We start from the raw sequence: 20,813 nt of genomic DNA, 5'->3' as shown, positions 1-20,813 counted from the left end.
CTACATGTGACTCTAGAGCCACAGCAATGTGATTGACTCTTAACTGCTTTCCAAGAACAATGAGGAGTGAACAATAAATGCTGGCCAGCCAGCGACGCCCATGTCCCGTGAATGAATAAATAAAAAACTTTCTAGCCACTCTGTAGGTAAACAAGTTTCTCCTGAGTTCCCAATTGGATTTATGAGTGATTTTCCTATATTTATGGTCCCTAGGTCTGGTTCCCCCATGCAAGCGGGGCTAAGACTGCCCTCTGAAATGGCCAGGGCAAGCCACTCAGTTCAAGGGCAGTTAGGGATGGGCAATAAACCTTGGCTCAGTCAGTGACACCCAAATCCCATAAAAAAAAATTTTTAAAAAATCTTAACATTGCAATGGATAGGAAATAATGTTGGTTCTCATCTGCTGAACGGCCCCCTTTAACACAGGAACCATTCTGTTCTTTAATCCACACTCATTGTTTATGTCCAGAGATGCTCTTGACTAGAACACTGCTTTGATTTAATGTGTCTTGCAGCGCTCAATGTCCCCTGGGTTATCAGTGCAGACGGCATCGACTGGGTTACCGCACCAGGCGCCTATTGGTTCAGGCAATCCTGGCCAAACGGGGACCTCAAATCAAAACCACTTGGAGCGACTTCTGGAGCGATTGACTGAGTTATTCCCACAACATAACAGGTAAAATTTGTCCCTGGTGGTCGAGTGGTTAGGTCTCAGCACTCTCACCGCTGCAGCCTGGGTTCGATTCCCAGTCAGGGAACTTTATTTTGGGCGGCACGGTAGCGCAGTAGTTAGCACTGTTACCTCACAGCCTCAGGGTCCCAGGTTCGATTTCAGCCTGGGGTCACTGTCTGTGTGGAGTTTGCATGTTCTCCCCGTGTCTGCGTGGGTTTTCTCTGGGTACTCTGGTTTCTCTCATGGTCCAAAGGTATGTGGGTTAGGTTGATTGGCTATGCTAAAATTAGCCCAGTGTCAGGGGATTAATAGGGTAAATATGTGAGGTTACAGGAATTGTGGGTGGTATTGTCATCGGTACAGATTCGCTGGGCCGAATGGCCTTCTTCTGTACTGTACAGATTCTATTCTATTCTATTCTAAAACATCAGGTGACAGACATGCTGGATAGATTGAGGGACCTTATCCGCGCATTTTTAAAACAGTCTCGGGACTGATTAAGGAACCTGATGGTTAGAATCAGAAAGAAAATAGTGTGTTTGGAAATGTGTGTTTTTAAAATCCCTCTCCTATAACAGAAACATAGAAGATAGGAGCAGGAGGAGGCTGTTTGGCTCTTTGAGCCTTCAATAACAGAATAGTATCCAGGTTGTAGTATTTAAGAATATGGGCATTTGTTGGCTTAACACATGAAGTTTGAACTTGAGGTTATCCAAAACTATACTGCCTGTGCCCTAACTCGCAACAGGCCCCATTCACCTGCCTGCACTCACCGATCTACACTGGCTCCTAGTCTAACAAGATCTGGATTTTAAAATTTTCATCCATGTTTTCAAGCCTCGCCTGTCCCAATCTCTAATCTCCTCCAGCCTCCCAAACCGCCAAGATATCTGCACTCCTGTAATTTTAATCTCTTAGGCATCCCCAATTTTAATTGCTGCACTATTGATATCGGTTCCTTCAGCTGGCTGTGCTCTGGAATACTCTCTCTAAAACACTTCACTCTCCATCTTGCTTTCCTCTTCGAAGACCCCTTAAACTTGCATCTTTGACCAAGCGTTTTGGTCATCTGACCTAATCTGTCCTGATGTGACTTGGTGTTATATTTGCTTTATGAGGTGCCTTACAACATTGTGCGATGCCAAAAGTGCTATGTAAATGTAAGTTACTGTTCCTGATCCACGCGTTGGACTCTCTCTCAGGTGATTTGTGAAAGAGATATTCTTTGGAATTTAGTTGCAGCTTGCTTCACAACACATCTACTTTCCCCTGTTTGTTTCCCCCTCCACCCGCTTCCTGTAACAATTGCCAACCAGTGCCGACCCTTATGGATGTTCCACATCTGAATCCCAGTCAGTGAGTGTGGCCAGACTATCCAAACAAACATTGCCCAGTGCAATTCGCCAATCTCCCCGCATGCACAAGGTGATTGGGAGGGCCAGTTCAGGCTAATTGTCTCCTCCCTGGCACTGATTACTATCCATGACTTTGTAGCTGCATGTATGTAGGCTAGTGTTATTACTTATGGTCAAATAGTCCGGGGAGGTTCATTGTTTAAGCCCACGTATGAAGAACTGAATAAGCTAACGGCACGGTGGCATTGGTTAACATTGTTGCTTCATGGTGCCAGGGACCCAGGTTCGAGTCCTGGCTTGGGTCGTTGTCTGCATGGGTTTCCTCCAGGTGCTCTGGTTTACTCCCACAGTCCAAAGATGTGTGGATTAGGTGGATTGGCCATGCTAAATTGCCCCTTAGTGTCAGGGGGACTAGCTAGGATAAATGTATGGGGTTACGGGGATAGGGCCTGGGTGGGATTGTGTTAGGTATAGATTCAATAGGTTGAATGGCCTCCTTCTGCACTGTAGGATTCTAGGATTCTGTGATTCTCTATGAGTGTCAGTTGAGGACAAAATTGGAGGATGCATTTGATAGTAGCTCTAAATCTGTTTGTATTTTCTACAAGTCTGTCTAGTTCAACTTCCTGACATTCTGTCTTTTCATCAAGTAAATGCATTTGTTTGATGTCACTCTGCAATGGATGTCAAGAGTATTTGGCATTTCTTGTCAAGAAGCAGCCTTGTGTGCAGTGGGTGGCACGGTGGCACAGGGGCTAACACTGCTGCCTAACAAGAGCCAGGGTCCCGGGTTCAGTTCTGGCCTTGGGTGACTATCTGTGACGTTCTCTCTGCGTCTGTGTGGGTTTCCTCCCACACTCCATAAATGTGGAGGATGGGTGGATTGGCCATGATAAATTGCCCCTCAGTGTCCCAGTATGTGTAGGTTAGGGGATAGGGTGGTGGTGATACTGGGTCAGATGCTGTGTTGGAGGGCTAGTGCAGAGTTGTTTTATTTATTAGTCACAAGTAGGCTTACATTTACACTGCAGTGACATTACTGTGAGCTGATGGGCCAAATGACCTGCTTCTGCACTGAGAACATAAGAACTAGGAGCAGGAGTAGGTTATCTGGCCCCTCGAGCCTGCTCTGCCATTCAATAAGATCATGGCTGATCAGCTGCTCTTACCCGCCCACTCACCATAATCCTTAATTCCTTTATTGTTCAAAAATTTATCTATCCTTGCCTTAAAAACATTCAATGAGGCAGCCTCAACTGCTTCACTGGAATTCCACAGATTCACAATCCTTTGGGTGAAGAAGTTCCTCCTCAACTCAGTCCTAAATCTGCTCCCCCTTATTCTGAGGCCATGTCCCCTAGTTCTAGTTTCACCCACCAGTGGAAACAACCTCCCTGCTTCTATCTTATCTATTCCCTTCATAATCTTATATGTTCCTATAAGATCTCCCCTCATTCTTCTGCATTCGCTGTAGGGATTGTATGATTCTGTGAGTAAAGGCACCCCAATTGTCAGTCTGTCCTAACATTCTGTAACGTTTCTTTTTGACAGGGACACAATGATCATCTTCCTGCGGCAGGTCCGTGCGATGAATAATAACTCACTGTCTGGGCTGTCCTTTGAACAAATCATCAGTCAAGTGTCAGTCCTCATCAAAAACCATCAGCCACTCCTTGGTGTAAGTGTGCAGGACCCATTTCTGCTATTACTGCCTTTTAGATTATTAGATGGTGCCGAGGGAGTTGGACACAACGTGAAAATGTGCCCCTTGCTGTAATAATTCTGCGGATGGACCAGTAGAAACACTCTGTTCGAGAGAGTGAAAAGGGTGATCAGTCCATTTAGTTACGAGGTGTTCCAGTTTTATTTATGATCAAGCATTAGTTTGCACTGTGACATTTAATTGGTGCTTTATTCCCGACTCAAGAACAGCTTCTTCCCTGCTGCCATCAGACTTTTGAATGCACCTACCTTACATTAAGCTGCTCTTTCTCTAAATCTTAGCTATGACTGTAACACTACATTCTGCACTTTCTCATTTCCTTCTCCCCTATGTATACTATGAATGGTATGCTTTGTCTCTATAGCACACAAGATACAATAGTTTTCACTATATACTAATACATGTGATAATAATAAATCAATTCAAACACTGTATTTATAAAACACGCTAAATCTCATTGAGAGGTACAATTTGAGCATTGCGCTCTTGATTTATGGGAGTGTGGAGGGCATTTTGCACCTTTACCACTGGTGGGCTAAGTTGATGGTGCAAATTACCCAGCCCCTATAGAACCAGGCTGTGAATGAAAACCATCCGATTTCCATCTCCACTGAAATCATTCTTCTAATCCTCCTTTGTTGTAAGCTATATTCATTGAAAGGTTGTCTACAAATGTATATCTTTTTTTCCTTTTGTTAAGTATTGGGCGGCACAGGGACCTGGGTTCAACTCCCAACTTGGGTCACTCTCTGTGCGGAGTCTGCGTGTTCTCCCCGTGTCTGCATGGGTTTCCTCCGGGTGCTCCGATTTCCTCCCACACTCCAAAAATGTACGGCTACGGTAGATTGGCCATACTAAATTGCCCCTTGATGTCAGGGGGACTAGCTAGGGTAAATGCATGGGGTTGTGGGGATAGAGCTTGGATGGGATTAATGTTGGTGCAGGCTTGATGGGCCAAATGGCCTCCTTCTGCACTGTAAGGATTCTATCTGTACTTTTTCTCTCTCCATTTTTACATTCTGCTCTTAATTAGAACACCGCTTTGAATTAAAATGTGTTATGGTACTAAGTGTCCCCTGGGTTATAAGTGTTGATGGCACCAGATGGATTGGCCATGCCAAATTGCCTCCGTGTCCAAAGATGTATAGGTTAGGAGAATTAGTGAATTAGGAGAATAGGTAAATACATGGGCTTGCGGGGATGGGACCTGGGCAAGATGCTCTGTCGGGGAGTTGGTGCAGACTTGATGGGCTGAATGGCCTCTTCCTGCACCATATGGATTCTATCATTCTTTCTGAGGATGGGATTAAAGTTGATGTGGTTTTGTGTGCGTGCTTTGCCCTCCCACAGAACTCAGACTACTCGAACCTGCCAGCTGACCCAATGTTACCCTCAACGACGTGGAGAAATGTGACTCCGGATTCCTTTATGAATCGACAAGGATTCACGACGGGATTGTCACACCAGAGCGGAGCCAGTGCTGAACCCAGCCTTCAGGTGTCGCTTTCAGTTTTGCTGTGTATCTGTGCGCGTGTCAGTCAGCTGATCTTTGTGCCTTTCTCAGGGAGGGCAGTGTGTTTAAGCCCCCTTGAAAGTGGGTCAAAAGTGACTGACTTGAGACAAGCCGAGGTGGTCGGTGGAGAGAGATTTTCCTCATTGCAGGAATTGAGAAAGGTCATCGTGCTGACTCATGGTGCCACACAGTGCCCCTTCCTTCCTTGTAAACATTAACCTAATGAAATACGTTAACGGTGAGGACAAGTATCGGAAAATTGCCCTGCCAATAAGTGAAAGAAAGAAACAAAGAAAAGTACGGCACAGGAACAGGCCCTTCGGCCCTCCAAGCCTCTGCTGACCATGATGTCCTAACTAGAACAAAACTCTTTTGCCCTTACCCGGTCTGTACCCCTCTATTCCCTCCCTATTCATGTACCCATCCCAATGCCTCTTAAATGATGCTAATGTGCCTGCTTCCACCACCTCCTCTGGCAGCGCATTCCAGCCACCCACCAATGGTCATTTGTGAGGAAGCGTACATATCTACTTAGGAGCGAGGGGGTAGACTCTGACAAAGATGGTTCAATTTAACCAAACATGAAGTTGTACATTTTGGGGAGATCGGCACAGAATTTGCAAACGTGCACTAAATGCCAAACATCTCAGCGAAGCGGAGGAACAGAGACACAGGTCTGTAGACGTAGGATTACAGGTGGATCAGACTGTTGAAAGGGTAATATGAAAGGAAAATACTGCAGATCCTGCAAATCGGGAATAAAACCAGAAAATGCTGGAAATGTTCAACAGGTCCGGTAGAATCTGTGGAGACTCGGTTTCTCTCGCCATAGATGCTGCCTGTAGGCAGCACGGTGGCACAGTGGTTAGCACTGCCGCCTCACAGCACCAGGGACCCGGGTTCAATTCCCGGCTTGGGTCACTGTCTGTGTGGAGTCTGCACGTTCTCCCTGTGTCTGTGTGGGTTTCCTCCGGGTACTCCAGTTTCCTCCCACAGTCCAAAGATGGGCGGATTAGGTGGATTGGCCGTTCTAAATTGTTCCATAGTGTCCCGAGATGTGGAGATCAGGGCGGTTAGTGAGGTGAATACATGGGTTATGGGGAGACAGCCTGGCTAAGATGTTCTATTGAAGAGATAGTGCAGACTAGATAGGCTAAATAACCTTCTCCTGTACTGTAGGAATTCTATGATTTAATTAAAAGGGCACAGTAAAAAGTCTCACAACATCAGGTTAAAGTCCAACAGGTTTGTTTGGAATCACGAGCTTTCGGAGCGCTGCTCCTTCACCAGGTGAGCAGCACTCCAAAAGCTCCTGATTCCAAATAAATCTGTTGGATTTTAACCTGGTGTTGTGAGACTTCTTACTGTGCCCACCCCAGTCCAACACTAGCATCTCCACATTTTAATTAAAAGGGTAAGTTTGATTTTGGGGTTTTTTTTCCAAGGCTGATGAGAAAGAAAGCCAGTTGGATTATTGTCAGCAATTTAGGACAAGAAAGGATATTGGAGCCTTGGAAATGATGGAATGCAGATCCATTGGGATAATGACAGTGAGATGAGAGGATATAATTGTAATGATGAATCTGAAAAAAAACCCGTCCGTATTCAGAGGCTAACGGGAGAGATCAGAGAAGTGTTGAATTTAAAAAGCAAAATACGATTTTGGTAGATTTCTAAATGAAAAGGGAGTATAAACTTTGGATTGGTATTAGATAGAAAAAGCAGATTGAGAATTTTTATACTAGAAGAATATTTTACACAAATGCTTCTTGGAACATAGAATGCATTACTACAAGTGCTGATGTGGAGATGCCACAGTTGGACTGAGGTGGACACAGTAAGGAGTCTCACAACACCAGGTTAAAAGTCCGACAGGTTTATTTGGTAGCACGAGCTTTCGGAGCACTGTTCCTTCATCAGGTGAGTGGGAGCTGGGTTCACAGACAGGGTGTATACAGAGTAATTGAGTTTGTGTCTATATATGCCCTGTTTGTGAACCCAACTTCCACTCACCTGATGAAGCAGTGCTCCAAAAGCTCGTGCTACCAAATAAGCCTGTTGGACTTTAACCTGATGTTGCGAGACTTCTTACTGTGCTTACCACAAGTGGCAATGGAAGCCAAATTAATTGTGATGCTTGGATAATGACACACATACACTGTACTAAAGGGTTGAGCAGAGGTGGATGATGAGACAACATTGAATGGGCACAATGGGCTAAATGGCCTCCTGTGGTGAGATTAGGGTGCTGCAGCCTTGTCCTTTAATGGTGTGAGTTGCTGTCTAACATTCTGCTTGCTTCCCTGCAGGATGAGGATCCTTGTGTGATTTGCCAGGAGGAGCTGACCACCAGTCGTCTCTTTGTGATGAAATGTGGACACAAGTACCACAGAGAGGTAAAGGATTGTGCTTCTTTCATCTTTCCATTTTCCTCCTTTCCATCCTCGCCCCTCCTGTAGGTGCCGACCCTCTTGATTGGGTCGATTCTGGGACAAACTGGCCTACTGTCGTGTGATCTTCTGTGCTGGGCTGTTCACCATAGATATACCCCTTTCAGCAAGGGATTATTTTTAGGGTTGCCAACCCTCCAGGATTGGTCTGGAGTCACCAGGAACTGAAGGTCAACCTCCAGGGTGCTGCCATTTGCAAAATCACCAGGCCAGCATATTTACCATTTCTTTTAATCTCTTTACCTGATATCAAAACATTGAAAAAGAGATCAGTATTGCTACGGAACGGCACGGTGGCACCACGGTTAGCACTGCTGCCTCACAGGGACACGGGTTCGATTCCCCGCTTGGATCACTGTCTGTGCGGAATCTGCACATTCTCCCTGTGTCTGTGTGGGTTTCCTCCGGGTGCTCTGATTTCCTCCCACACTCTGAAGATGTGCGGGTTAGATGGATTGGCCATGAAATTGCCCCTTAGTGTCAGGGGGATTAGCAGGGTAAATGCATGGAGTTATAAGGATAAGGTCTGGGTGTGATTGTGGTCAATGCAGAGTTGATGGGCCAAATCTCTGTTGGATTCTACTCAATGAGATCTTTGCAACCTGTACCTTTAGCTTATGCTTTCGCTGCAGGCCTGTCAGATGGTTATTTCCTGTTCTACATGGAAGGCCAAATGGCCTGTTCCTAAGTACTGTACATATCAGACTCAATGGGCTGAATGGCCTCTTTCTGTGCTGTAGGATTTCTATGATTTTATTCTCATTGGTATTTCCCCCATTTTTCTTCCAAACTGCAGTGCATCTCTTTGTGGCTGAAGGAGCAGAAGACTTGCCCCAGTTGTACACTCAGCTTTGCGACCTCCTTCTCGCAATCCTAACCACACGACTGGAATCTGTGACCCCCCCCGCCCCGTCTGCAGACTGATCTACTGGAAATCTGATGACTGGGCTCTTTCGCTCAGTGAGCTTGTGGCAGAGGTGAAGTGTCCTCTGGAGCAGTTACAGGACAGGAGAGTGCACGATAAATCCCGATTTCTGCTGGGACAATGACTCTAGGGTTCACGGGATCAATGTGGAATCCTGTCCCTCGTGGATCTCGGCCAGATTCATTGACACGTTCCCATCGAAGCCAGTGTCACTATACTGAGAGATTATTTTGTGAATGGTATGCTGATTTCTTGACTGTGCAACTGGTGCACGTTATAAAAATACTGGGTAGGGGTTGTAAACATTTACAGCTTTAAAAAAAAATAAAGATTGTTTAAGCATTGGTGTAAGCTCGAGTTGTGCTGAATCACTTTGTTAAAAAGAACCGGCTGGAAAATGAGAGGATTGTTTTCAATTCTCCCTGCCAACAAAGGGACCTTGATCTCGGCTTTTCCCCATTGTTAGCCTGGCTGGGGGAGGGGGGTGGGGATGGGTAACAGCTACAACGGATCATCTACTTTTCCAAGGTAGCGGGGAGGGGGGGGGTGGCCTTCTCTGTGGGGAGTCAGTTTTTGTTCATACAGGATCCGGGCTAACCGTGTGGCGTTCAGGCACTGGCTGCGTGAAAAATTAGATTGTGACGGACTAACTACTTCACTAGGGGTGGCAGGGAGCACACTGGTTAGCACTGCTGCCTCTCAGTGTCAGGGGCCTGGGTTCAATTCCTGGCTTGGGTCACTGTGTGGAGTTTGTACATTCTCACCACATCTGTGTGGGTTTCCTCTGGATGCTCCAGTTTCCTTCCACAATCTAAAGGTGTGTGGGTTAGGTTAATTGGCTGTAATAAATTGCCTCTTTAGTGTCAGGGGATTGGTGAAGTAGATACGTGGAACTGTGGGAGTTGGGCCTGGGTGGGATTGTGGTCAGGGCAGACTTGATGGGCTGAATGGCCTCCTTCTGCACTGTGGGGAGGCTATGATTCTAGTGTGTTCACTGAGAACACTGTACCACCAAGGCTAACTGTTCAGCATGTTGGGGTTGTTGCAACACCTTGTTGTCCTTGTGTTAACAGAAATCAGATTATTCTGCTTTTCAAGGTAAACTAATACTGCCTGTTGCTTCACACTAGCAAAGAGAGAGTCTGTGATTGAACTAACATGAGTTAGACCAGATTCCCTTCCTTTGCACCAAGGCAGGATCCTGTTCTCCCTTAATCCCCACTATGTCCAGATATGCCCACTAAAGCTGTCATTATCTGTAGTACTTTTTAAGGGACAGGACTCCCATACATACCAAGTCTCACCTCAATCCACTGTCCCAGATTGGCCTCTTCTGTCCAAACTTGCCAATTAGGAAGTGGAGTTATTAGTGGAGGCTATTATTCAACCAGAACATGTACCTTTCATAATGCATTTCTGAAGCACCTTTTATGAAAGAAAATGTGACCCAGAGCTGTGGAAGGAGAGATTGTGTCAAAACCTTCAGCCATTTGACCTAGAGATATGTTCTAATTGGAAAAGAAGATGGAGATGTTTCAGGGAAGGAATTCCAAAGCTTATGGTCTACGCAGCTGAAGGTACAACCACCACCACTGGAGCAATTAAAATGGAGGAGGGTCAATTAAGTAGAGATCTTAGATTATCTCCAGGCCCCCATAATCATCCAAGAGTCGCCATTAGCCCAGATAACTATAGGCTCCCCCTTAAGGGGGAAAGCTGACTGGTGGTGATTTAATTTGAGGGTCACCCCACCTCAGGCAAGGGGCAAGGTTGAGGGGGCAGGACCATCATGACTAACCTCAGCTGGTACAGGAATTGAACCCACACTGTTGGTGTCACTCTGCATCACTAACCAGCCACCCAGCCACCTGAGCTAAACCAGCTGAGATAAACCCATTATTAGAGATAGGGATGGGAAAGGAGGATACGAGTTTTAAAATCAAGATGTTGCTTTACCAGAGACCAACGCAAGACAGTAAGCACAGGGGCAAGAGGGTGAGAGTCAAGGATGGACAATTATCAGCTGACCTCAAAATTTATAGGGTAGAATTTAACAATTTCTTTTACAAAACCTCTGGACATAGATGTAGAAATACCAAACAAGCAAACAACCATTTCATTATAAAAACTGTTTAATACATTGTTCGATAGTACATTGTCACATTCACTTTTATCCTATAAAAGGTACTCACTGAATACCTCAGCTTAATTAGTGAATAAAAAGAGGTCAAAATTTATCCGGTCAAATTAGTGCATTCAGTCTAGTCCAATTTTCTTACGTGACAGATTTGTCACATTGTACAGTTCAAGTAGCAGTACCCAAAGTTGATTTCTGAGTCCTGTGACATGGGGGTATTTTGTCCTCATACCCTCCAGTGATAACGTGCAGCTAACTTCTACAGAGAGGTGACCCAGGTCTGGAAGGTGCTCAAGACAGCAGTATGTAGCACCGTGTGATTCAAAATACAGTTTCCAGCATCCTAAACTGAACCAGGATTATACAGCTTTCTGAGCTTCACACAGTCATAGACATTCAATTAGCTCTTACCTGCTTTCCTCTGTGAACAAGGAGTTAATGTTGGTTCTGACACATCTCATGGGCCATACTGAACAGATCACTGACTATATGTCCATTAGTACCTTCTCTCCCATTCACTGCAGACAGGAAGCCACCTGGTCTCTTCATGTTTAACATACAGTCACTGGTTGCTATTCACATTTAGTGATTTTTAAAAATCAGTTTCTGAATCTGCACCATCTCATCTTGCACCTCACCCCAGTAAAAGGACTGGGGATATGTTTTAATTAGTTATCATACTATTCCTCTCAAGAAACTGGCTTCTTCTGTTTCCTGATACTGTTTAATACATAAATCTAGCACAATTAAACAATCACATTTTTCATTGACTAAACTTTGATTTGCTAATCAAGCAATACTTTAAAGAGTTAAGCACAAGATCAGTATTAGTACATGAGATGAACTATGTTAAAGGGGGAAAATTCTAATTGCGGCACCTAAGTACCTCTATACAATTATTGCTACAATACCATAACTCAATATGATTCAAGACCCCACCCTCTCACCAGCCCCAAACCCCAAAATTGTTAGTGTAAGTAGTGTTTGGAAAAAGGATGTTCAATTGTTAACAGGGCAGATTTGACTGCACCTCTGTACAGTGACTAGTTGGCATTTGTGAGCCTAGCACCCCAGCACTCCCATTCTTTTGTGCTTTGGAGAGTTAGGCCTAGCACTGAGGCCAGAATTTCTCCCCACTGGACTCAAGAGTGTCCGTTAGCAATGGAGGTAGGAGAGAACTGCTTTAGAGTGAGAAAGCCTTGGGAACCGAGTCACTGTCTGCTGCTCTTCATTACCAGATGGATAACACAAAGCTCACCATTCACAGCGACTTTGGACAAACTCCTCTAACAGAGCTCAAAGTGCTAAGTCGGGACCATGTAAACATGGTGGAGCCTGTTAAATACAGGCAAAAATGAACTAACCGTATTTCGGTTATTCCAAATCCCTCTAATCAAGACAGATTGGATGACCACTTGGTTGAAATGCCAGTTATCTACAATAATTACAACTAGTGCTTAAACTCATCCTGTTTTTGGAAACGACTACATTCATTTCACTAAACCACTGTGACAATTCTGAGCCAAGCCAATGCACCATTCTCCTCATCACGGGTCAGTCCTGATCCAAGTATAGTCCCAGTATAAAGCAAGGCGTCTTTAGTAAAGTCACTTTTTGCAGGATTCACCTGGATTACTGGATGGCGTCGCTTGGTACAAGACCCCAATTGAAGCAATGAATTAGACAATGTTCTTTGGGACAGTTGGAAGAACAGGATACGTACGGTTGATGAGTTCACTTCTACAATTAGACATTGGGGGGAAGGAGGGGGCGGTAAGGATGATTTAAAATCTGTCTGCTAGCAAACTGGGATTAAATCGAGAATGGGGCTGTTAATGAAAGAGAAAACTCACCAATAGCGAGCTGCTGTTTTATCACATGGGTAATGGCTCACCAGCTAAGTTCAAATAACTTCCGTTCCACGCACTACTGCGAGTTATTAAGCTGCCTCATTCTAGCGGGTTGTTCTGTTCAAAGCCCATGAATAATATATACAAAGTACCACAAACTTCACTCCTGAGAATTGCATCACGTTATCCTCAGAAGTACGAGACGCATTCCTCAGGTGTCCGTACTCACCAGACTGGTAACACAACGGGTCAGGTTAAATTCTTCTCGATTTTAAGATTTTCTAAGATAACCTGATTTTATTGATCAGAGACAATTCACGTTAGTAAATGGCTCTGTGGTTCTATTGCTGATCTTTGACCCTCACAGGTATGATCACATGATCCTACATTAGACTAGTGACTACACTTCAAAGGGCCTTCATTGGCTGTGAAGTATTGTGGGACATCCCTGCAAGATATGGAGTGGGATTTTCCCCGCAATCCCCTCAACGTGCTGAAGGTGAACTACCAGCGGGATGTCCTGGCCCCACCGCCATTAACGTTGTTGCATCCCTGCCTCCCCCCACCCTCCCCAAACTAAAGCACAGGGGGCTGGGGGGGAGGGAGGGAGGTCACTGTTGGCAGGACTGGGTGATACCACTGGCGAGACTGGCTGGAAAATCAATCCCACCCATTATATGAACACATGTGCGGTGACCTCCAGGGCTGTTGGTAAAAGTAAGCCTTTTCTGAAGAACTCAGCAGGTCTTGAAGTATCCATGGAGAGAGAAAAATGGAGTTAACGCTTCCAGTCTAATGTGACTCTTCTTTGGAATGCCCGAGGCAGATTAGGTTCAAAACGCTAACTCTCTGTTGCTCTCTCCACGGATGCTGCAGGACCTGTTGAGATTTTCCAGCATTTTGTTTTTATTCCCGGTCTGTTGGTTTTTTCACACTGGGAAGAGTCAATTGGAGGATGTATTTTAAAACAATGGCAGTGCTTTGGAGTGGTGGTCCTGTGGCACACTGGATAAACACCACCCCCACCTTGTGGCATAGTGGGTAAACAACCCTCCCCCCTTGTGGCGCAGTGGGTAAACAGCCCCCACCTCTGAGCCAGAAGCTCCGAGTTTGAATTCCACTTGAGGATTTGATGGTCAAATAGGTTGGGTGTCAATCTGCAAATCCCTTCCAAACGCCTACGAGTGGCTATGAGAGTGAGGGGGACTCCTAGTTAGACACAGCTACAGGTTGGTGACCAGTTCTAGGAGAAACAGGACATGAAAGTAGACAATGTGGGCGGGGTGGGGGTGGTTGATGGGCCTGGGTGAGTGTGCTTTTGGAGAGGCAGTGCAGACTCAATGGGCCAAATGGCCACCTTCTGCTCTGTACGGATTATACGGTTCTATGTGCTGCATCTGAAACATTAGATATGGGAAGTCTTCTAAGACGTGTTATGCAAACAGCTCTGCAATGACACTGCTGATGGAGATCTAGCAAGAATAATTGCCCTTATTCTTGTTGCCACTCTGCTCTCTCTCCCAGTTGCTGCTTAGTGTTACATTACGATACTGTGCAGTTGGACACAAGGGCGGCTAAAGAGAAATAAACTCTAATTCCAAATCAATTCTCGGGTCACAATCATAGAACCCTACAGTGCAGAAAGAGACCCTTCGGCCCATCGAATCTGCACCGAACACAATCCCACCCAGGCCCTACCCCTATATCCCTACATATTATACCCACTAATCCCTCTAACCTATGCATCCCTGGAGACGAAGGGGCAATTTCTTAGCATGGCCAATCAACCTAACCCGCACATCTTTGGACTGCAGGAGGAAACTGGAGTACCCGGAGGAAACCCACGCAGACATGAGGAGAATGTGCAAACTCCAAGCAGACAGTGAACCGAGCCGGGAATCGAACCCAGGACCCTGGAGCTCTGAAGCAGCAGTGCTAACCTCTGTGCTACCGTGCCGTCAGAGTTGTGTGACTCTGATAAAATAGGGACCAACTACCAGGACCAACCAGACTGCCGGATAGGAAGAAGGATTATGAATCCTGGCACAAAGAAGCACGAGATTCTCCAAATTTAACCCACTGCACCAAGACTAAACTCCTGATTAAAAACAGTCAAATTCTGTTGTGTGAATAAGGGCCAAGATGTTTGTGGCACTTTGTGTGGATGGGATTTGGAAGAGGGGGAATTCTGTGATGGGAATCGCTGAATGGGTGCTCTCGCAGTAATGGTGTGATCAGGACCGCACTCGCTCGTGGGCCTTTACCTATACGATCAAAGCAGCACGCTCTCTGCCGGGTGAGTGTTCCAAAATTTTCAATCTTCCTTCTTGGGTAGGCGGCCCATCTTGGTCCGGATGTTCCGCAGCAGGAAAAAGACCACCGTGGTGACGGCACAGGTGACCTCCGCTATCCAGAACGCCATGTCCCAGCTGTACGATTTGGCGATCGAACTGAACGGGAAGCCGGCCAGGAATCCGCCCACTGCAGGACACGGGACAGAAGCGGATTATCAGCGGCGCAGGAGTAGCTGTAAACTGCACATTCCCAAAATAATCCATTAAAATGGTTTAACCTCCAGCCGCCAACATGCTCCCCTGTCTAATGAGTGCTCTAATCCAGTGGAAGGATGTTAATGACTTAGGTGGAACTTTACAATTTTTGGTACCTTGTGTATATAAGGTACAAAGCACGGCCACACAATGGTTAGCACTGCTGACTCTCAGCACCAGGGACCTGGATTCAATTCCAGCTTTGGGTCACTCTCTGCGTGGAATTCTCCCCGTGTCTGGGTGGGTTTCCTCCAGGTGCTCCAGTTTCCTCCCAGAGTCCAAAGCTGTGCACATTAGGTATGGGTGTCATGATGGCATAGTTGACATCGTAGTGGCACAGTGGTTAGCATTGCTGCCTCACAGCTCCAGGGACCTGGGTTCGATTCCCAGCTTGGGTCACTCTCTGGGTGGAGTTTGCACATTCTCCCCGTTTCTGCATGGGTTTTCTCTGGGTGCTCTGGTTAGGTGCATTGGCCATGCTAAATTGCCCCTTAGTGTCCCAGGATTTGTAGGTTAGAAGAATTAGCAGAGTAAATATGTGGGGTTACAAAGATGGGGCCGAGGTGGGATTGTTGTTGGTGCAGACTCAATGGGCTGAATGGCCTCCTTCTGCATTGTGGCGATTCTATGATTCTAGGTGGGCTGGCCATGATAAATTGTCCCTTCGCATCCCAGGAAATATATAGGTTGGGGGATTGGCGGGGTGAAATATATGTGGTTATGGGAATAGGTCCTTGGTAAGAGTGCAGACTCGATGGGCTAAATGGCCTCCTTTTGCGCTGTGGGGATTCTATATGTTATAAAACACACATGGACATCAGGCAGATCAGATGCAACACCTGGTAAAACTTCCTCTACCCTGCCCCAATATCACGCAGCCTCACAAGCAGTCATTGCTCATTTGCTCTGTCAGCTATCTCTGTAGCCAGGCGGAGGTTACACATCTAAGTAACAAAATTATCAGCTTTTGGATCCCTGCCCAGTAGTAACTGAGTTAAGGTTGGTAGAATGGCCAAGCAGTCTCAGGTTTTTGATTTGAGCCTCTGTGGAATCTTATCTTTGGGCAGCATGGTGACACCGTGATCAGTACTGCTGCCTCACAGCGCCAGGAACCCAGATTCAATTCCTGGCCAGGGTCACTGTCTGTGCAGAGTTTGCACATTCTCCCCATGTCTGCGTGGGTTTCCTTAGGGTGCTCCTGTTTTCTCCCACAGTCCAAGGATATGCGAGTTAGGTTGATGGGTCATTTTAGCATGACCATTGTGCCAGGGGGATTAGCAGGGTAAATACATGAAGTTACGGGGATAGGGCCTGAGCGGGATTGTGGTCAGTGCAGACCTGATGGGCTGAATGGCCTCCTTCTGCACTGTAGAGATTCTATTCTATCCCACCACTTCCCGAGTTTAAGGCAAGTCCTCATTTCAGTCCATTTAACGAAGGGTGTGCTTGGGACCTGGGCAAAGCTTCATTTTCCTTTTAATGGGCTTGCCCCTTTAATTTAACCTTCAGTTTATTTGATTTGGTTATCTGATTTACTCAAAATAGGAGTAATTGAGTTAAAGCTGTCCACCTTTAAGCCAGGTGACAGGGGGAGGAGACTGGTCTTGGAGGGCATACAGAGGAGGTTCACCAGGCTGATACCAGAGATGAGGGGGTTAGCTTATGAAGAGAGATTGAATAGACTGGGCCTGGGTTCGGAGTTTAGAAGGCTGAGGGGGGATCTTATAGAGACTTACAAGATAATGAAGGGGCTAGATAGGGTAGAGGTAGAGAGATTCTTTCTGCTTAGAAAGGACAGCAGGACTAGAGGGCACAGCCTCAAAATAGGGGGGAGGGGGGACTTCTTCACTCAAAGGGTGGTGAATCTCTGGAATTTTCTGCCCATTGAAGTGGTGGAGACTACCTTGTTGAATATATTTAAGTCACGGGTATAGAGATTTCTGATAGACAAGGGAATTAAGGGTTATGGGGAGAAAGCAGGAAAGTGGAACTGATCCACTTCAGATCAGCCATGGTCTTATTGAATGGCGGGGCAGGCTCGAAGGGCTAGATGGCCTACTCCTGCTCCTATTTCTTATGTTCTTATTGGTCGCTTTTATCAGTCAGTGCTGGGATGTCCGAATCCCTTTGGCTGGGCAACATTGTACTGGAGTGAAAGACTTTGATCTTTCCCTCCCTCTGCACAACTGCATCTTCCACCAAGATCAGGAGATAACCGGGTGAGGAGGAATCGCAGTCATGGTTTTGCCTGCACTCCTTTGGAAGAATGTGTATGTGTGGGAAGTGATTAGCTCTGGAGAAAAACTGCTTCATTTTTCACAGATATTTCAGAATTCCAAACAGTTTCAAATTGGACTTGGACTTAATTCTGCTCCATCTGTAATAATCTAGCATTCACAGTCTGAGGAATAAAACAGGAAGACTAACTGCAGTGATAAAGATGAGAGATTTAACTATACTGCATCCTGGTGGGATGTGTTGACAACTGAAGGAAGATCTTCCGCAGGGATTCTCCCACTCATCCACTTTCCCAGTGATTCCAAGAGCCTTCTGAAGATAGGAGAATGTGCTGAAAATTCCAATGGAAATTCACTCATGTCCCTAAAAGCGCTCCACTTCCCAGGCTCAGAAACCTTTAACCCTGCAACAAAAAGTTTGGTTTCCAATGGAGTTGCTAATCATAGAATCTTACAGTGCAGAAGGAGGCCATTCGACCCATCGGGTCTGGACTGACCAATATCCTACTCTCACTCTATCCCCGTAACTCTCTGTATTTGCCCTAGCTAGCCTCCCGACACCAATTTAGCATGGCCAATCCATCTAACCCGCATATCTTTGGACTGTGGGAGGAAACTGGAGCAGCTGGAGGAAACCCATGCAGACATGGGGAGAACATGCAAACTCCACACAGACAGTGACCCAAGCTGGGAATCGAACCCGGGTCCCTAGTGCTGTGAGGCAGCAGTGTTAACCACTGTGCCACCCCATAAATGGGGTAATGATGATGATGATGAAGAAGTCAGGTTCCGTTGGATGAAGATCAAAGCAGCCCGTTAACTGTTTTGCTACATTTCTTAACTTACCGTTTGCCATCAAAGCTACAATAGCATGAGATGTCCCCGAGAGGTTAGACGGTGCAGACTCATTGGCTATCACTCCAAACAATGCAATTGGCCCGTACGAACAAAAGCCAAAAATGGCTCCCAAGGATAGAATCCACAGCTAGGAGGAAAGAGAGAGGATTTAAAACAAAGTATAAAGATTGTACAGCCTGAATATTTTTTATTGAACATGTGGAAGATGTGGTCACCATTGGCAAGGCCACCATACATTGCCCATCCCTAGTTGTCCTTGAGGATGGTTGAACTGCTGCAGTCTGTGGGTAACAGGGTTCCATGTGTTTAATTTTTAAGTTTATTTATTAGCGTCACGGGTTGGCTTACGGTAACACTAAAATGCAGTTACTGTGAAAACCCCCACTCGCCACACTCCGGCACCTGTTCGGGTACGCTGAGGGATAATTTACCATGGTCAATTCACCCAACCAGCATGTCTTTTGGACTGTGGGAGGAAACCAGAGCACCTGGAGGAAACCCACACAGACACAGGGAGAACATGCAGACTCCGCACAGTGACCCAAGCTGGGAATTGAACGTGGGTCGCTGGTGCTGAGGGGCAGCAGTGCTAACCACTGTGCCACCCTCTGCAAAGCATTCCACCACTCAGACTGAGTAACAATGAAGGAATGGAGATATGTGTCCACGTTAGGGTGGTGTGACTTTGTGATTCACTTGATGCCCTTGTCCTCCTGGGTGGCAGAGGTTGTGCATTTGGGTATGAATTACTACTTCCTATTTAATTAAGCTACTCTGGAGATTCATTGTTGCAAAATGGCCATGAAAGACAGCAATGAAGCTTACTGTTACGGTCAGAGACAGGATGTCAGGAGCTTAAACAGATCAGCGATTAAAATTTTTATTTATTCATTCATGGGCTGACAGAATCACTGGCATGGCCAGCATTTATCGCCCATCTCTAGCCATTGTCAAAGTAGCAGTGAGCCACCTTCTTGAACCGCTGCACTCCGAGTGGTGTAGGTACACCCACAGTGCTGTTAGGGAGGGAGTTCCAGGATTTTGACTCCAGCATCAGTGAAGGAATAGCCGATATATTTCCAACTCAGGATGGTGTGCGGCTTGGAGGGGAACCTCCACGTGCTGGCATTCTCATGTGTCTGCTGCCCTTGGCCTTTGAGGTGGTAGAGGGGTCACGGGTTGGAAGGCTGAGCCTTGGCGAATTGCTGCAGTGCATCTGGTAGAAACGCAGGTAGTGCCCACTGCTGCCATTATGTGCCAGTGGTGGAAGGAGTGAATGGGGTGCTGATCAAGCAGGCTGCGTCGTCCTGGATGGTGTTGGAGCTGCACTCCTGCAACCAAATGGAGAGTACATCACACTCCTGACAACCTTGTGGCTGATGACAAGGCTTGGGGAGTCAAAAACTGAGATACACGTTCGAGTTTTCTGTATTTTTTTTTAAGAAAACTGTCCTCACGTTTTCAAGTTGATCGAGTATTCAAAGAAATTCTATGCATATCTAATCTAAAGAATGGTTCTAATCTATAGCATTTTACAAGTTTACGGTAAACATACAGAACCACAAGTCACTGTAACGGACGTGCAATCTTTCATTGTAAGATTTGAAGAAATGATCATACAAACAAGTTTCTGCAGACATTAAAAAATGATTTCAGCTAGAGTTTAGAAATAGATGCACAAAGATAAAGGTCAGGCAAGGAAGGGGAAGCAAGCTACCACAAGGGAGAAGAGAGCGAGAGAGAGAGACAGAGGAGGAGAGAGGGAGAGAAAGAGACCTCATCTTCAGTCAAGTTGGTGATTTGGGTCAGAGGCAAGAAGATTAGTGTCCAGAGCTCAGTCTCCTGAGGAAATAAAGAGGAAGAACATCATAGGCAAAAAAGACTTCAGCAAATAACATTTCACACAATACTGTGATCATGTGATTTAGTTACCCATCATACAATCGTCACAGTACAGAAGGAGGCCCTCTGAGTCTGTGCAGCCTCTGAAATAAGAGTAACTCAGGTAGTCCCACATCTTCCCGTGTCCTCAGAGCCCTTTTGTTCTAGTTCCCTTTCCCTCATAACCCTGCAAAGCTTTCCTCTTTAAATATTGACCCAATTCCCTTTTAAGCCTCGATTGAACCTGCTTCCACTACACACACAGGCAGCAAATTCCAGACTCTAACCACTTGCTGCGTAAAGAAAGTTTTCCTCCTGTTGCCTCTGCTCCTTTTACTCTTCAATCTGCGCCCTCTGCCTCTCAGCCCTTCCGCCGAGGGGAAAAGTTTCTCCCTATCTACTCCGTCCAGATCCTTCAGGTTTTTAAACACCTCTATCAAATCTCCCTTGATCTTCGCGGAGGAGAACAGCCCGACTTCTCCATTCTATCCCTGTCACCGAAATCTTCTCATCCCTGGAACTGTTCTCACAAATCTTCATGCCACTAATCCTTGCTGAACTGTGATGCCGTGAATTGGACACAATGGCTGGAATTTTACCGGTATGCCCGCCTACCCGAGGCTTGTAAGATCGCGCCTGAGGCCAGCGGAGAATGCCATTCT

General features: G+C 46.1%; 2 protein-coding genes across 4 annotated transcripts in view; one reads left to right on the top strand and one right to left on the bottom strand.

The window, feature by feature from the left end:
- Positions 1-8,990, top strand: part of LOC145359925 (E3 ubiquitin-protein ligase DZIP3-like) — a 107,065-nt gene extending 98,075 nt beyond the window's left edge. The window contains exons 34-38 of the mRNA XM_080214795.1: positions 516-676; positions 3,580-3,706; positions 5,102-5,248; positions 7,574-7,660; positions 8,511-8,990. Of these exons, the coding sequence (XP_080070921.1) occupies positions 516-676; positions 3,580-3,706; positions 5,102-5,248; positions 7,574-7,660; positions 8,511-8,591 (603 nt within the window). The 3' untranslated portion in view covers positions 8,592-8,990. The remainder of the gene's footprint in view (positions 1-515; positions 677-3,579; positions 3,707-5,101; positions 5,249-7,573; positions 7,661-8,510) is intronic.
- A 1,763-nt stretch (positions 8,991-10,753) lies between these two features.
- Positions 10,754-20,813, bottom strand: part of LOC145359766 (glucose-6-phosphate exchanger SLC37A4-like) — a 36,467-nt gene continuing 26,407 nt past the window's right edge. For 2 of the 3 annotated variants that reach the window (XM_080214544.1, XM_080214543.1), the window contains exons 8-10: positions 20,047-20,112; positions 18,259-18,397; positions 10,754-15,107 (exon numbers count right to left, since the gene is read on the bottom strand). In XM_080214544.1, the coding sequence (XP_080070670.1) occupies positions 14,941-15,107; positions 18,259-18,397; positions 20,047-20,112 (372 nt within the window). In that variant the 3' untranslated portion in view covers positions 10,754-14,940. The remainder of the gene's footprint in view (positions 15,108-18,258; positions 18,398-20,046; positions 20,113-20,813) is intronic. The other variant, XM_080214546.1, reaches the window with a different exon arrangement.

The sequence above is a fragment of the Carcharhinus amblyrhynchos genome, chromosome 29, assembly GCF_965287045.1.
Source record: "Carcharhinus amblyrhynchos chromosome 29, sCarAmb.v2.hapA, whole genome shotgun sequence".
Taxonomy (NCBI): domain Eukaryota; kingdom Metazoa; phylum Chordata; class Chondrichthyes; order Carcharhiniformes; family Carcharhinidae; genus Carcharhinus; species Carcharhinus amblyrhynchos.
Note: the sequence above shows the minus strand (reverse complement) of the source record. Positions and strands in the feature narration are given on the sequence as shown.